Genomic DNA, 17,854 nt, shown 5'->3' on the forward strand with positions numbered 1-17,854 from the left:
GAGTCACTCACACATAAATAAAATTAACACAAAAACACTCTTATATAAAACATCCATACTCAAGCTTTAGAGCAGAATCATATCTGTACATTTCACATGCACAGATGCTACACCTTTTTTTAATTTTTTTACATTGGTGGCTGTGTGAGTGACACAGTCATTCTTGCAGCGTTGCTTGCTCTCAGTCTTTCTGTCTTTGTCTCCCCCGCACTCCCTGACAAGGTTCCACAACACTGCTTTTTTTCTGAGATTACACTTATTCCCCTTAAAAAGACACAAACTCAGCCCTGCAAGCCAACGCACACACGACCTGTGTCTATACCTTTGCTAACTGCATAAACATGCAGTTTACTCTCCCACGTAAGCATACGTACCTGTTGTCCCCGGTGTTTAGTGTTAAAAGGCATCATAGAAGATTTCGGCTCCTTCACATCACGCCTTGCATCACCTCGGGAGATGTAAACAAACATTAAGAATGTCAGAGGTACATGTCGTTACTCTTGTCATCCTCACATTCATGTCATCATCCGTGAGACCTTCACTTTGTGAAAATCTGTCATTTTGCTCTTCGGTTAAATCATGAAAAGAGAAATGATGGGTTCTGTCACCTGTAGCCTACCTCTCACAACAAAAGGAGATGTAGGAAAAAAAACGGTTTCTGTGATTCAGCTGTGAGCTGTGTCAGAGTGCTGGGTCTGCACTAGAAGATGAGATGAATCCGTAATGCTGAACACCCCCTCCATGTTTCACCTTCGCCTAGCAAGTTAGTTATGGTAGTTTGCTGACCTGCAAAGATACATGAGTGAATAAATTGTACGTTTTCTCATGTAGATAGGGCTAATACATCATTAATAAACTGCTGCATATCCAGTATCATTCTGACGGTTTAGCAAGAGATTAATTTGCTTTATCCTGAAGAACGACGTGGATTGCAGTCATCATCAGTATTTTGTATTCATACAACATAAAGCCTAAGAGCTTGTAATTGAGACACTATTATGACAATTTAAATACTATCTTTATAGGTTATACATGTAATATGTTCCACAAAATAATTTCACTGTAAAAAATTAAAAAATTAACTTAAAGTATGTTTAAGTTAAGGTTCAAGATCAATACCAGGGTTTCAAAAACAAAACTAGGTTTGAGTAAGAAATCAGCAGAATATCAAGAGTACTGACATCAGTATGCTAATCAGCTGGTGCTAGCCCATCCTGTCTCTCTCAGCTTGTGTAGACTAATATATAAACAGAATTAACTCACAAATGTCAATGAAGTCAAAATGCTAACACCTGTTTTCCTTATTTATCAGATAATAAAACCTTGGACTTTCTAAATTCAAGTCTCTATTGCCTTGATAACTCTTTGTAAAACAATGTAATTTAGCTAGCTGGGCAGTGGAAGCTCATAGCTACAGCCAGTGTTAGCTCCGGCAAAGAGTATAGTGAGCAGCACTCAGCAGTTCCTTTGGTGATGTGCTGCCCCCTATTTGTTTGGAACACCTTCGACAGGTGACTAAATCTGACATATCGCACCTTTGATACACAGGGTTTCTTTCATTGATGGTGTCTTGGGTGTTTTTATGTAAAGGCAAACAGATGGGATGCACAAAGAGTACAGTAGTTGGTGCAGAGTAGAACATTTCAGTATCCCCCTGAAGCTATGATGATTATAGCAGTACTACAACTATTGCTTTTAAATAGCACCAATAGTGGTTTGCATGATTTAGTCAATAGCAGAAATCAATTGAGAAGGCCAAGTCAGTCATTAGCAAATGATATAATTTCAGTTGTCACATTTGTATTAAAAATACCATTATGGATTCAAAGTAGCACATGAGTGGTAACTTGTTTTCACCCAAATGTTACGTCTCCATCCGAAGTAACACGCCAATAAATTCAGTTTTTCTTTTTATATTTGAAACATGACACAGGCCCACTGGCTGATACTGCTGTCCTCATTTAGCCTGATAATACATAAATGCAGACATAATCCCCATTCTCATTTAGCCTACTGTACAATAGCCAATGTGCTCACAGCAACTCTCTAAGACGGCACGCGGGACAGGATTTTAGAGGAGCGGGCAATCACGCAATCAAGACTCCACGCACAACAGCAAGCGTATGCAAATGCACATACAGTACAGTCGCTTTCATTTGCCGCATTTCTTTTCTACATCCCTCTTGTATCTAATCTTATTAGGAAAACACTGCCTGTAAATATGTGCTGTATTACTTCTTCGATAAGGAGACAATCAGCGCTGTCAAGATGAATACTACAGCCTCCACCTTCATCTCTCTCGCTTTCTTTGTATTGCCAAAGCAAATGATCAAATCCCCTGCTCTTCTGTCTCTTCATTGTTGTTCATCAGGCTTCCCACATGCCTTATGTCACGAGTGGAAACCCCCACTGCAAAGATTTCTTTTGGTGAACAATTGCTTATTGATTATCAATGCCATTAGGGCTTCCCTTGACCCCACTGCACTTCCCTTTGATTTCTCTCACTCTCACACAATATTGCACATCAAGCAAATTAAGTCATTGTAATACTAACGTGGAGGACGTGATTTTAAGGTAGTTTCTCATGCAGGACTGATTTTCATTGTTGCATTGTTGAAGCAATGCTCAAAGACAAGCCAATGGAAGCCAATCTCAGCAAGTGTCACTGTTGTAGTTCACTGCAAGTATCGATCTTGACAAGTCATTTATTCTTGTATTGGGTCATAAAAGCCCATTGTGCTTCAGTGAAGAGAAAAAGCTAGTGATGAGCCAAGAAATGACATTCATCTTCGCCGCAAATGGACTTGTTTCAAGAATATTTTACTTGGAAAGGGTTACCACATTTCAACCAGGCTTTGCTCTGTAATCGGCTCTTTGATTTTTGTTAGGTCTGCTTATTGGGAAAGCAACCAACCCAACATGGTACTGGTAAAGGCCCTCAGAGAAAAACCCTGCCTCTACTTTTTTTCAGTTTACTCATGCTGGAAGATCTCCACACCACTTTTGGTCTTTAATGTTGTATGGGAGCAAAGGTAGTCAGGACTGGATGAACAATATTCCAAAGAAAGCCCATCGGGGACCACTTTAACCCTACTTTTGTGGGACCCTGTCTTGGGTTAACAGTGATAAGATTCAAATACTTGGGCAGCCATTGAAGCATTTGGCCCTGATTGGCTTCAGACTGGAGAGCATGTAATCCCCCCCTCTATGGAGTCAACCATCCTGAGTCCACCGTTAGTAGGACTCACTCAGAACAGTTTACTGAATTTTTTGGCCTCTCTTTGTTGCACAGAGGACAGTTTCACTCTACCATGAAGGTGAACGCATCAGCGATTTCTTCTTGTCGTGTTGCTTTTGCTGAGGGGGTTGTTCAGTCAACCTCTGCCGAAGTGGTTTCTGCAGGTAGTGAAGTGCCTGAATTAAGTCCAGTGGGTGCCTCCCATGATCCTCAAGGTTGTCTCCTCGAAACCTTAGGCAACAATTAAGGGAGTGTCACTACAGCAAGGTCCAAGACTCCATGGTGACTGATGGATCAAATCCTGATGCTTCCTAAAATATCCAAACTAATCCAGTTTACCGTGACAGTCGCCTGCGTTGATACTGTGTAGTCACATCAATCAAGCTGGTTTGAATGAGGCCTTGCCTAACCATTCCCAGTGCAGGGGGGTCCTTGAGGGCTCCTCCAAGGGAAAGTCTTCAGAGCCTGTTTACAGAATGAAAATGCTTCTGAAAGACGTTTACCATCATGCTGTAAACATACAGAACAGCCACATTGTGTTTAACAAGTGATGTGAGTAGTTACAGGCAACTATTATGGGGCAATAAACAAGGGTACAACATTACATGGCTCCACTTGGCTTCATTTTGTTCTCTTGGAACAGTTTAAATGAATAACCTTTCTTTTTCCAACAATAAAATAAACGGCACTGCAAACAAGTGAAATTAAGTCATTCAGATTTGATTTTTTTTAAGTATTCTTGAAAAAAAAAAAAAGGTTTTAAAACTACTGTGTATTCTTTGCAAATGTACATAGTCATGAGAGAGTGATGCGTAACTACGGCAGTATTACATTGTTATTGTCTCTTTGGTTGGTTGGCCTGGCCACCAGCCTAAAGCATCAGTATCTGACAAGTTGGGAATGTGACTTAACAATCAGCTATCTTAGAAATTGGACATAAGCAGTAGTTCAATGACCTGGTGTAATTGCCACTCATGGTATGGACAGCAGGGTGATGATTATCCTGCTGATGACCTCAGTGGAGAGAGCAGTCAATCTGCTGCTGATTGGTGCTCTTCTTCCTTCTCTCTTCTCTTTCATATTTGTCCTTTCTTCTTTTTTCCTACTTTGTGTCTCATCTATCTGCCAAAACACCTGTTGTCATTCTGGATAGCCTGCAGAATACTTTATTCATCCTTTTGGGAGGTTCCCTCAAGGAAATTGAATATGAAGAAAATAACATGTTACCACTGTTTTCCACATGCGTAGTCTCCTTCACTCATGCATTCATCCCTCTAGCTTACAACTTAATCCGAGAAAATGCTGGAGATGGTTCATTCCATTACGTACCTTTGCCATGCAAACATTCAAATTAATACACACCTGCTACAGTTTGGCCTCAGTCTCCGATGCCAAAGTGAAACATATAGGGAGAAAAGGCCAATATTGATCAAGCTGGATCTGGCACTCCTAGTTTTCCCTTTTTGGTTGCGTGCTTTTGTCCCTTATTTCCAGTCAGCTTCTCCCATAGTCCCTTTAATTCTCCTGAAATGCGTTTTGAACCATTACAACAGGCCAATGAACAAAGCTCCTGTGTGCACAAACAAGATCGTTTTCTCCAAAGTGATGACATGAAGAAAGACCGCAATCAATACATTCAATCTACAATCAATTAATGGGCCCCCGCTTCCTGTACTGCTGTGTGCTCGCTCTTTCTGCATCTTAATGTCTCTCTTTCCTCCACTCATCTCTCCATCTGTTCCTCTACAGTCAATTGTTGTTGTAATTGTACTCATACCTAATAGGCCTTCCTCATCTTCCAACCATTTTCATTCGATCAATACTGAGCATATTTTTTGTGTGAATTATAGCCACTTTGCCCTATTTGCCTCCCTCCCCCTGCTTCGGTCTCCCTCCACAGCCACACATTAATAGTTATACGAAGCAACAGACAAGCAAATATAAATCAAAATGGCTTTTTGTCTCACTCACCCTCCCTTACTTTTTACATAAAAAAAACATTTGTTTTTTTATTGATTGTTTCATTCCATGTAACACAATAGTAGCTTTGTCAATAACTAGTTGATGAGGAACTGATGTCTTTCTGTGTCTTGAAACAAATAAAGTAAAGTTGCCATGACAACAAATGCAAATGAGGAAAGAAAAGGCCAAACAGAACAAAAAACCTATTTTCTCTTTTCCTCTCTCTGCACAGTTGATCTGAACCGTCTGTACGACGACGTCAAGCGGTACAGCTGCACGCCTCGCAACTACTCTGTGAACCTGCGTGAGGAGCTGAGGGCCACCAACGCCGTCTTCTTCCCTCGATGTCTGCTGGTCAAACGCTGTGGAGGAAACTGTGGCTGCGGAACAGACAACTGGAACAACGGCTGCACCTGTCAGGCCTCCAAGACCACAGCCAAACTACATGAGGTAGGTCTTCCAACATGGAGACGCAGTGTTGGACCAGTCAAAGCATCACGCAAAACATTTTTCTTCACTTTTATCTTTTTTTTCTTTTTTTTTGTGTCACTTGTGTAGTTAGGAGAGTGAATATAGTTACTTTAACCCAGAGTATGATATTTTCCTCAACCTAACCAGATTATTTGTGTGTCTAAACATAACCAAACCGCAATAAACTAAAATCAGCAAGCTTTATTTTGAAAGTCTAATAGGACATTGCATATGCCACATTGTAGCTAACTTGACCACAGAGCCTTCTGTGTGCAAAACTGACACTAGGGCTAAGTAGTGTGAAGCTTAACCCATCTGACCGAGCTGGCGTATTTGACAAGTAGAGATTGAGAATGTGTTGGCTACTAATATAATCTAGCATGCTGGATTGGCCTTACATGGGTCATGGTGATGTTGTCTTAATTAATCTGTGTAATATGTGTACAATGTAGTTCCCACAGCTCCCACAGGTCACAAGTGCCAACAACTCCAGGTCTCAGTGGTCCATGACTGTCAGCCATTGGCAATGAACCAACGTGGATTTGTTGGATATTCGTACTTGAAACATTAGCATGGAACTTTAGGGTGACTGATTCATGATGAATATTGTCGTTTTTTTTCCCCTTTTCGTCCTTCATCCCAAGAGTGAAAAACTGAAGCCAAATATTTCTTGTAGACTGATCTGACTACAGAAGAATCTCCATTACAACGTCAGTGTTTACGATATTCTGTTTTAAACTTAAACTGATTTGATTTCCTCGCCCATAAGATTGATAATAGATTTAGTGCTGTGAAGAATGCAGAAAAGGATATGCATTATACATCCCTGCATATGGTGGCATGCTGTGGCTTTCCCATTAATGCCACAGCGTTTAATTTAGACTCGAGCCCTGGTGGCGGTGTTACAGAAAAGTGATGGGGGTGCTTATTCAAACATGTAAAAATTTCCAGTGCATTGAAGGCAGCTACCTGCGAGGGGCTAAAAAGATGGTGAGCGAGCGAGGAAGAGAGAGACGTGGTGTGCAGAGGCAGGAGCTGCATCCACAATGAAGCAGCAATGCACCAGTAGCCTCACACTTTCTCCCTGCCGCTCCCCCCCGTTCGTTTTCTATGTCGACGCCGTCGTTCTCTTTCCAATCTTTCCATATCTCTCCCAGTGCATTGTTAGCATTCTATCACTCTCTCTCTCTCTCTCTGTGGGCTTCCATCATCCTTTCATTCTTCCCAATTCCCATTTTCAATTTATCCCTTTGCAATGAACCATTCTTGTTCTTAAGCCTGTCATTCATTCTTTTCTTTCTCTTCCCTCCATCTCTTTGTGTCTTTGTTCTCATATAGCTTCATTATTGAAACTTGGTCTGCAGGGCTTTCTCTCTCTCTCTCCCTCTCTCTCTCTGTTAAAAATCATACAATGGAAATTTAGACAAAAGTGGGATTTGGGTCGTAATTGCGCTTATGTGTGTGTGTGTGTGTGTGTGTGTGTGTGTATGTAAGTCACAGTGTACAACAGCATGATAAAGGTGTGTTTGTGTATGTGTGTACTGTACAAACATAAAGCTGTCATGCTCTCATGAGTGTGTTTTTTTTTTATGTATATGTGTGTTTCCATCTCATCTCCTTGTAGGCAGTCTAAGACCTGTAACTGCTTCCTTCACTGACTGAACTTCTAAAGACTCACCCTATTGTTTCAGTGCTGGGAAGTCCTGACATCAATCACGGGCAGGTTCACTTTCACTAAGCCCTGGAGCACAAATTCACTGCATCAACAGTGGAACAGTCTGTACTTCCACTCTGTTTTCACATTAGAGGTGGCACGTTGCGAACTATGTGGCAAACAGTGTCGACTAAAGTTCAACTAAATCTTACTATGACATCCGTTCCATGGTGTAAACAGAGTCTTGTAACCTGTTCCTCCACATTTGTAAACAATGAAACTTTAATTTATTTCAGATTCCTAATTTACAGTTACTACTAGTTTATCCATGCTGTCCAGTGCGGCAGTAATGTATCCCCCCTCAACACTATGTTTTTGCTCCTGTCTCTTTAAGCCCCTCTCCTGAATAAACCCAGTCTCTTCTGATTGGTCAACTCACACATGTCTGAGCCAGCAACGCTAACAATAACAGAGCAGCTGTGCTAAATCAGTTCTTACGTGCCAAACTAGCAGCTAGGCATGAATTGTGCAAATGTGTGACATGATGCCATAGTGTGATGTCACAGAGTTCAAGTTGAGACTACTGGCGAGGTGTTTCAGGAGCAGTGTTTTCTGTGGAAGAGAGGAGCACATTCATACACAAGAACATTTTCAACACACTAAGGAAGTGGAAAACAAACAAAAAAGCACCACAGGTCTCCTTTAAAACAACCATTATCAAACTTTCTGAGACAATCAAAACAGCAAACTCTATATATCAGTTCTATCAATTTCTTTGATATGTGTGTGTAGCGTATTTTTTTTTCTTTAAGTGCCTGATTTTTGGTATGTTCTCTCTTTGTATTGAATCAAACAGGAATTCCCGCTTGGTCCGTTATGATTAACACGAGGAAGGGTGGGCACGTTGTTTCCTCACAGCCCCCAGAGCTTCAACGAGCACTACAGCACTCATAGAAACCCTGCCTTTTCCTCATAACCTCTACTTCAACGTCCTTGACTGGCTTCAATGTCAAGTTTTTTGTGATACGTGTTAGAGAGCAGTGTTTTTCTCTGCTCTCTGTCGAACTCCTGCGGTGATTTGTCATGAACGATGCTCTTTAAAACAGGGTTCAGCCGCTCATTATTTTCTCTGCATGTCTCTCCCTCTTTCGTATTCAATTGGATTTATTGGCATCAACAACAATGACTTTGGCAAAGTATTTTTTAACACCTACCAGCAATTCAAGTAATGGTGAATCTCTCCCCTCTCTCCTCATTATTTCTGTCTTATTCTCTGACTCCTGTAGGTGCTGAAGTACGCCCCAGAGGTCACTCTGTATCAGCGCCATCGGCGGCAGCGGGTGCGCTGGAACATAGATGAGATCCACCTCACGCACCATGAAAAGTGCGAGTGTGCTTGTCCCTCCCAGCCCCCTCGCTGAGACACTGAGACTGGCGACGTGCACCTGGAACTGTTGGACAAGTTCTTTTTATCTATTTTGCAACAGACTTCATATAATATAAGCAACGCAGACACACATGCAGCAGAGAAGAGGGCGACAATTTGACCGACAAACTGCAGCTTGCATCCTACTCAATGACCACTTGCCTTCCAAACTCCAGCCGAACGTGTTCGTTTTCTTTTTTCTTGCGACTTGGAGACTTAATCCCGCCTGTTTAGACCGCATTTAAACATCAGTTTTGCACCATAGAAGGTGCTTAAGGAGATGATTTTATTTCGGGTTACTACTAGAGTAGGTTTACATGCTTTAATGCTCAGAAAACTTTTCCCTGTCTGAAACGCTCTGTTTTGGCTCCTTTCTCCTTAAGGTTCGCCTCCTAAATACCGAGTCTGTTCTTACTGGTCAGCTCACGCACGCCTGACCCAGCGCCACTTACAACAACAGCCACTGTGCTGAATCAATTCTTATAAATAAATTGTTTATTTTTCACAAAGTCAAAGAATTAAAGACGAGACCACTAACGAGGCGTTTCAGGAGCAGTGTTTTCGGTGGGAGAGAGGAGCTTCTGACAGTGCGGACTTGGACGTTTTAAACTTTCAAGATCTTTTACATTCACAAGAACATGTATAACACACTGAAGGAAAGGACAAAAACAAAGAGCATAATAGGTCGCCAGAGAAATTTACTTCAATTCAATCAAAGTTTCATTCTCCAAAAAACAAACATTTGGAGTACAAACATACCATATTATGAAGAAAAAAACACCCAAATTCAATTAAAGTTACATTCAGCCTATATTTTGATTAAAGCAGCTCAATAATTGGCAACTTGATTGAATTGAAACAGACTCCAACTGCTGTGCAAACTGTTTTTTACTCCTCATTCCATGTGCATGTATTTGCATTTCTTCCTGTTATAATAAGACTGTTTCTAGAAACTTCAGGTGCTTCTTCCGCCAGGAGCATGCTGAGATGAGTGAGCGTGAGACAGACGGAGGGAGGGAGAGGTGTCGGAGGAAGTGTAAACCAAAATAACACTTTATCTTGATGTGAAATTAGGCTAACCACAACCCTCCAGATCTGAACACACACACACACACGTTCAACTCTAGGCTCCTGCACCTACCTAAAGATAAACACTGCAGTTATTTATACTGAATTCTTTCACTGCTCTATTTTTCAGTGCAGCCCTCTTTTGTTTTGCACAGATTCCTGTCTGCGCATATCTGCACTTCCCTTTGTCTGTCCTTCCATCCATACGCTTCACACACACCAGCTTGTTCTCCCTCCATCACTCAATTTCCAACACATCAAAAGGCATGTCAGATGAGGCCGAAGTGCTCTACCCAGGTTTCCGAGCGTTCCAGGCATTCCTACTGCCAACAGGAATTCTGCTAAAGCGGATAAAACCTCGATCCTTAGACCCGGGGCACATGAGAGGAAAGAAAGACAGACACTCAGGAAGGGACTTTTTAGGGGAGGGGGGTGGGAGTCGACTGACAGAAAAAGGGACAATCAAGCGAGCCTCCTATTTGTAGATTACCAGCGCTCCTGGATGAGAGCCACTTTTCGAGATACAGCGCTTGAAAGATTGCAGCTACTTCAGCGGGTTCAATCAGCACGTTCATGCATTCCGCTCGCCTGATTTTGTGTTTTTTTATTATTATTTTTTTGCTCTTTTTACTCATGAGGACGCTCACATGTATCACAATCTGACCCACTGCAACAGCAGCCACAATAGAAGAGAAACTAAGTCAGAGAAATGTTCCTTTTCTCTGCCGGTCTGCCTATAACAGCTCAGGAAGGGGTCCTTTTGTTTCAAGGGGTGGAGGGTTACCAACAGTCTGCGAGAGCTGGCAGCAGATACAAGCATTGTGAACAGTTCAGTTCATGTGGACTGTGTCGGTAGCAGGAGTATCAAAGCCGCTGAGCGAGATTTCAAACTAACTGCTTATCATTTCCATACATATGACCCGGCTGTGAGAAATAAAAAGACGCCATCATCGTCCCACCATCGCCATTGCATGCTGAGACCCGCTTCACAAGGCCAGATCTACAGCGAGAAAATGGGATTTTGCACACTACTTTTTGTTCTAAAGAGAGACAAAAAAGGAATAACCGGACACTGAGACGATTCCTCGGTCACAGTGAAACCCGATCAGCTGTGAACAGGCGACACTTTCATGTGCATGTGTGTGTTCTCTGAGTGAAGGGTGGTATTTGGCAGGCATAGGGCACCAGACACTCTTAAATGTTCCAGAGATGCGTTGGGTTGTGCGATAGTGACAGTCCAAGTAATTTATCCCGGACACCCTCCACACACACGCGCACACACACACACTGTTTTTTCTGGCTGTAGCATCCTCACTTTGCTACAAAGCTTCTGTCGTCTCCTGTCTTGTGAACGTTTTTTTTTTAATTCCCGCATGATGCATTTTTTGAGACACAAAGATAAACACAAAGCTCATGCAAAGCTGAAGATTTGTTCAAATTTCTCAGAGGATGGTTAGCAGGTAAATGACTCCGTTAAATCCTCAGCAGCTAACGAGCCAGATGGTGTGTTTAGGGAGCGTGTCATTCTTCAAGATGCTTCGCCGCAAATTTCTTTTTGTTACTGTACCAACGACTATGTTTTTCAGACATAAGCTGCCAGCAGGAGATGTATTGTAAATGTATGTGAAGCATGTGTGTGTGTGTGTGTGTGTGTGTGTGCACATCCTGTGTCTGCCAGCTTTCTGCCATCATCAGCACATTCCATTGTTGAGTGCCTCAAAGTGACATTCCTCTTTTTTGCTCATAAACGGTTTGTTTTCACATCCACTTCTTTAAACAAAGGAACCTACATGTAATTCACGGTCACACATTTAAACCTGCTTGTGTAATTGTTTGGATTTTTCCTACACATTAGAAGTTTCAGAGCTTCAGCAAGATTTGGTCCAGAGTTTAAGCCGCCCTTCGTGGGATTGTGAGGACTGCTCCGTCATGTTTTCAAACTGCGAGAAAAGACGCCGCTGTTAGTTTTAGCAATAAAAAAAGTCAACCTGCTTTGCTGTTTTCTGAAAAATATTCATGACAAAAACTGTATGCTTTACTTAAATAATTTATTGTGTTTCTTTGTAATGTTTTATTCCAAACATCAGCTGGTTGTTTCGATAAATAAAGTGTTTCTAGCATCCCTGCCTCCGGTGTTTGATATTTCTCTCACCAAAAAGGGCTTTTATCAAATATCTGACGGCACAGTGTTTTTATGTGATACTGTATGGAACAGTAGCTTGTTTGATTAGCTGTAGAGTATGATAGGAAATGCGTTATATTTCAGTGGATACCTCACACTGGGGAAAAAGAGGTGAGAAGAAAAGTACTGGGAGAGAAGAAAAGTATGAACACGAGCACACGAAGCTTGTAGAGCAAGAAGAGAAAAAGAAAGAGTTTGCTTTGGTAAACTGTTGAACTAACAGGGACGAGAAGAAGAGGACGTTCTGTGGTTGTTTCCAAACTGACCAACAAAACAAGTTGAGCTGTTATTGTTGCTCACCTTTTAATATGTGACAACAGCTCTGATGGTGCGGTAGACAGACGTTTCAACCCATCATGTGATGTGAAAATTGTGACAACTGATCTCAATCATAAAACTCACTTTTAAGCCTCGTTGGCGCAGTAGGCAGCGCGTCAGTCTCATAATCTGAAGGTCGTGAGTTCAATCCTCACACGGGGCATGTTTCTTTAACCCTTGAGGCACCTTTAAAATGAACAAGTTTTAACCTTGGGACCCAAAATGGTCCCTCATTGAAGTGTGATAAAAATGTCATATATAGATATTTTTTTTCACTTTCACTGCATCAAATCTTTTCAACAACGTCAGACCTAACCATAGGTATAAAGTTTTTCATATTTTTTTTATGTTTTTGTATGTTTTTATGCCCTTTTTGTCATAAAACACCAGATTTTCTCGATGAGAAAAACACAAAATATCAATATTTTCCAAAAATAAAGTGCAAAGTGGAATATTTAGGATGAGGTTATTAGAGCCTTGACTAGGTCAATAATTGATAACAACATTGATTTTGATGCATTATTAGTTTTGGAGCAATGAGAGTTAATTCAACAAACCTACAAGTTTTAACCTTGGGGCCCAAAATGGTCCCTCATTAAAGTGTGATAAAAATGTCATATATAAATATTTTTTTTCACTTTCACTGCATCAGATCTTTTCAACAACTTCAGACCTAACCATAGATATGAAGTTTTTTATATATGTTTGTATTTTTTTACGTTTTTATGCCCTTTTTGTCATAAAACACCTGATTTTCTCAATGATAAAAACACAAAATATTAATATTTTCCAAAAATAAAGTGCAAAATGGAATATTTAGGATGAGGCTATTAGAGCCTTGACTAGGTCAATAATTGCTAATAACATTGATTTTGATGCATTATTATTTTTGGTCTAGGTTGTCCACAGCCCCTTTGCAGCTGTTGTAATCCGGGATGATCTGAGGTTTTCGTTTTCCAGATTCCTGGACTTCTTCACTCCTGCACAGTAGAGGAAAAGACCTCCATTCGGTTTGGAGTTTCCCCACTATCTAAACCCAACCAGCTTACTAAACTCCCCCCTAGTCTTCATGTGGTTATTTAGGGTGGGTATTAATGCACTGTTGACCGCTGATTCAGTAAGGCGGGACGAGCCCCCCATTTGTCATAACCCGGCTCATAGGTTATGACAAATACGGCATAGGACACAATAGATTGCAGTAAATTAGTGAATTTATTAAATTAACTTAAACAACTGAGGTTATAAATACAAATATGAAGTGTGTTAGTCAGTAACATCAGTAATGTAAATGTGGATGCGTGGGCAAAATGGGGTGTAAATGTTGTAAAGTGAAAACAAAGCAGAAACCAAACAAAGAAAATGTGCTGCCGCTGCTGGCGGGGATGCACACCAATCAGAGAGAGCGAGGGCCGGGTTGCGACTGGGTTTTTATCCTTTTAGGAGCGCCTGCACAGGGTGCTCCCAATCTGTACTCTGCTGATGTTACCTTCAAGGACACATAGGAAAAACCATAACTGATCAACCACCTCATCACATCAACACTAGACAGGGACCGTCACAGTTTTCCAAACCGACCAACAAAAATAAATTGAGCTGTTATTGTTGCTCACCTTTTAATATGTGACAACAGCTCTGATGGTGCGGTAGACAGACGTTTCAACCCATCATGTGATGTGAAAATTGTGACAACTGATCTCAATCATAAAAACCCACTTTTAAAGGGATAGTTCGAGTTTTTTGAAGTGGGGTCATATAAAGTACATATCTATAGTCAATCTGTTTCCTACCATAATCACCAATCAGCGCAGCCTCAATTTGGAGAAGTAGAGAGCCGCTCCAGCCCAGATGCTCAGCTTTGTACTGAAGTGAACGGGGTTCAGCAAAAAAGCGAAATTAACCACCTAAAACAAGGCTCACCTAAAAAAATCTATGTCAGGTCAAGTGTACGTTGTATAGGTAAAATTCACACCGCTTTACATCGCCGTCAGACCGCGCTTCCTTTGCACTACATTTTCCCAACCGCAGAAGGCCCGTATCCCTACGCATGAGCGCTAATGCGGAAGGATATGGAGAGTTAAGTTTCGTTTTTATTGAAAGGAAACCTCTCGTCCAGCTGCCGCTCGCAGATCAGCTGTTGCCCAGTTACGCTAATGCGTAGGGATACGAAGGTTCTGTGGTTGAGAAAATGTAGTGCCAAAAGAAAGCGCTGTCTGACAGTGATGTAAAGCGGTGTGAATTTTACCTATACAACGTACACTTGAACTGGTGTAAAAAATTTTACGTGAGCCTTGTTTTAGGTGGTTAATTTCGCTTTTTTGCTGAACCCCGTTCACTGCAGTACACAGCTGAGCGTCTGGGCTGGAGCGGTTCTCTACTTCTCCAAACTGAGGCTGCGCTGATCGGTGATTACGGTAGGAAACAGATCGACTATAGATATGTACTTTATATGACCCCACTTCAAAAAACCCGAACTATCCCTCTAAGCCTCGTTGGCGCAGTAGGCAGCGCGTCAGTCTCATAATCTGAAGGTCGTGAGTTCAATCCTCACACGGGGCACATTTCTTTAAAGGGACATAACAACAAAACACAATGTTGCAGTAGGTTGAAATGTGCATGATAGATTTGTATAAAAATTACAAACTTACAACTGATTACAAGAATCTCACAGAAGCATCATAAGTACCTAATTTGTGTGAAAGTGAATCTCGTCCCAGCAATGTAGAATGTTAAATCGCAAAGTAGGAAAAAAGTAATGTACCAGTCATGTGCTGTAAGAATGAAAAATTAGTCCTTCAATACCTGAACCTGTATTTGGAAACTTTACAAAGACTCCCCATTTATTTACTGTTGTTACATTTCAAATTGTAATTCAACATTTACATCAACATTTACATCAACAATCAACTCTTAAGAGTCAAGAATGTAAAAAGCGTTGTTGTCAGTTATTATTTGTGAGACCAACAATAAACAGTCAAGTTACTACATCATCTCACTACATCACTGTGTCACAACTTCTTTGTTAGAATTACATTCGTAGTCTTGTGTTTTCTCAGCTTGCACCGGCCCTCTTTTGTCAACAGTCAACCCCAAAGTCAATAGGGACAGCAAGTTTTAAAAATGTAAAAAGTAATAAAGTCGACATGTAAAGATTGTTTCGTAAATTGTTGTGGGAAAAGATCAACAACAACCTGTGAATGTGAGTAGTTTGGGTCATCTTTGAACACGTGACAAGGGCTCTAACTGCCTTGCTGGTACAATAACAGACGTTTGAAAACATCACTTGACAAATGCAATCGCGACAGCTCACTCACTTACGTCAACAAGTCTCCAGCTGCAACATCGACAAAGCAGGTTGAACAAAAAGGTTGCTTTTTTTTAAGCCTTGTTGGCGCAGTAGGCAGCGCGTCAGTCTCATAATCTGAAGGTCGTGAGTTCAATCCTCACACGGGGCAGGATTTTTAAAGGCAGATGACAAGAGAATACAATATGGGAGACATGTGGTACATAGGCTGAACGGAGTAGAATTCCATAAAAATAACACACAACTAACTTACAAGAAGCTTCATATGTGCCACTTTCCTTACACACATTCAAAACTTACAACATCATTGTATTACAACTTCTTGTTGGAATTACTTGCACTTATCTTCTTTTGTTAACAGTGAAATCTGAAGCCAATAACAATCCCAAGTTTTAAAAATGTTGAAAATAATCAAATAGAAGTGTTAAGATCGTTTCATCAATTTTTGGGCGAAGGGGTCAACAAGTGATCTAACTGCCTAGCTAGTACAACACGCAGACATTTGAAAAAAATCATGTGACTTCACAATTGGAATCGTCACAACTAATCAAGCTGACGTGTTAAGATTGTTTCATTAATTGTTGTGTCGAAAAATCAACCATAAACTGTCAAGGTAAATGGATTTGCTCACCACTGAACATGTGATAAGTGATCTAACTGCCTTGTTGGCCCATCAAGCAGACATGTGAAAAAAGTCATGCGACTTGACAAATGTAATTGTGACAATTGATGTCAGTCATGATGACTCTTTTTCACGCCTCGTTGGCGCAGTAGGCAGCGCGTCAGTCTCATAATCTGAAGGTCGTGAGTTCAATCCTCACACGGGGCAGGTGTTTTAAAAGCCAATGAGGGAGACACATTGCATTGGCTGAATTGAGCCTTTCGGCAGATTTACATAAAAGTGACAGACACACAACTGATTGCAAAAAATCTAAGACTCTGACAGAAGCAACACATGGGCCGGATTTCTGCAGGTACTTTATCTCGTTCCAGTGATGTAGAATGTTGGAGATCCAAACTACTGACTGGCTACACTGGCTGTCAGGCCCTGTTCTAGACTGCCTTGATTGGGGGGCAGTAAGAAATGTTGATGGGTCACCAACTGCTACTTTTTTGAGTGCCATAGGGATGACGTTTTTTTGTATGCCTACCAGTCTATGATGCCAACCCAGACGTAAGCATCACAGATTCGCCGTGGTTCCATCGGCAAAGCTCTAACGGGAATTCTTTTTCTGGATTGACAAAGAAAACAAATTCTGTGGCCAACAAATTATTGATGTCAGTCTACTAACGTATTTTCTATTTAAATTTGAAGCTACAATGTAATTGGCATTTTACATTTTAAGCCCACCTCCACCTCCCCAATGTAGGACAACTTTATCAATGCCCAATTATAATTTGTTATCTAATATTAAATGGAATCTAAACCTAAATATTGCGCAACTGGCAGATAGAACTTTTGACGCTCGGAAAGAACACACACTTTTGAGCCCCAGTGATGCTATAAACAACTGCACCAAAACATGGACATATCAATGCACAACCCCAATGCATAAAAAAAATCATCAGAGCCAGCCGTTCCATAATAAGAATGTCTTGCCATCATTCGTTATCCATGTTTACCTCTTCTAGATGAAGCTGCACTTGATTTTAAAAACAAATCAAGTCGGTTTGCAGCATTTTTCTCCGTCAGCCTACAGTGCTCTCAGATTTCTCTCTCCCTCTTTTCTCCGCTCACCCCTTGTGTCGCTTGATGCCTTCAATTTTTTGCTAGCTTAATCTCATTCAACTTCCAATTTTCAATCTCTAACTTCCAACAACCACGCAGGCATGGTCCACTCAATACAGTCTTGAAATTCCCAGAAGGCATTGGTTCATTTTTTACTTTTGCAAACAAATAATCAAATAAAAAAACTGAGGTAGATTTGTATTATTTCAAACCATGCACATTTTTGAACATCTGAATAAGAAATTCGCTACAAAAGAATGCAGACTGATGTAAAAGTTTGTGACTGTAGGGGGTAACCATGACTGTGATAAAGAGACTTGTATGTGGTATATAAATAGTGATCAGATTGTAATTTCAGCAAATGTGAAAGAATTGGAGAGACTAAATTGTCATTTAGCCTTTGAATAACGCTAGACAGTAGAGATGGGATTTATGGCTCTTTGAGGGGAGCCGGATCTTGGTGAGCCGTTCCTTTCAGCAGGGGCGGTTCTAGGGGGGGGCCAAC

At 41.0% G+C, this 17,854-nt stretch overlaps 1 protein-coding gene and 4 non-coding genes across 5 annotated transcripts in view; all 5 read left to right on the forward strand.

Moving 5' to 3' along the window:
- The window catches only part of pdgfd (platelet derived growth factor d), a 61,409-nt gene extending 49,470 nt beyond the window's left edge, over positions 1 to 11,939 (forward strand). The window contains exons 6-7 of the mRNA XM_030438565.1: positions 5,433 to 5,650; positions 8,612 to 11,939. Of these exons, the coding sequence (XP_030294425.1) occupies positions 5,433 to 5,650; positions 8,612 to 8,746 (353 nt within the window). The 3' untranslated portion in view covers positions 8,747 to 11,939. The remainder of the gene's footprint in view (positions 1 to 5,432; positions 5,651 to 8,611) is intronic.
- Positions 11,940 to 12,409: 470 nt separating this feature from the next.
- Positions 12,410 to 12,482, forward strand: trnam-cau (transfer RNA methionine (anticodon CAU)). Its single transcript has one exon. It is a non-coding gene; the product is annotated as a tRNA-Met (tRNA).
- Positions 12,483 to 14,802: 2,320 nt separating this feature from the next.
- trnam-cau (transfer RNA methionine (anticodon CAU)) lies at positions 14,803 to 14,875 on the forward strand. The gene has a single exon. It is a non-coding gene; the product is annotated as a tRNA-Met (tRNA).
- Positions 14,876 to 15,698: 823 nt separating this feature from the next.
- Positions 15,699 to 15,771, forward strand: trnam-cau (transfer RNA methionine (anticodon CAU)). The gene has a single exon. It is a non-coding gene; the product is annotated as a tRNA-Met (tRNA).
- A 605-nt stretch (positions 15,772 to 16,376) lies between these two features.
- trnam-cau (transfer RNA methionine (anticodon CAU)) lies at positions 16,377 to 16,449 on the forward strand. Its single transcript has one exon. It is a non-coding gene; the product is annotated as a tRNA-Met (tRNA).
- The last annotated feature ends 1,405 nt before the right edge of the window (positions 16,450 to 17,854 follow it).

This window comes from Sparus aurata, chromosome 2 (assembly GCF_900880675.1).
Source record: "Sparus aurata chromosome 2, fSpaAur1.1, whole genome shotgun sequence".
Classification (NCBI taxonomy): domain Eukaryota; kingdom Metazoa; phylum Chordata; class Actinopteri; order Spariformes; family Sparidae; genus Sparus; species Sparus aurata.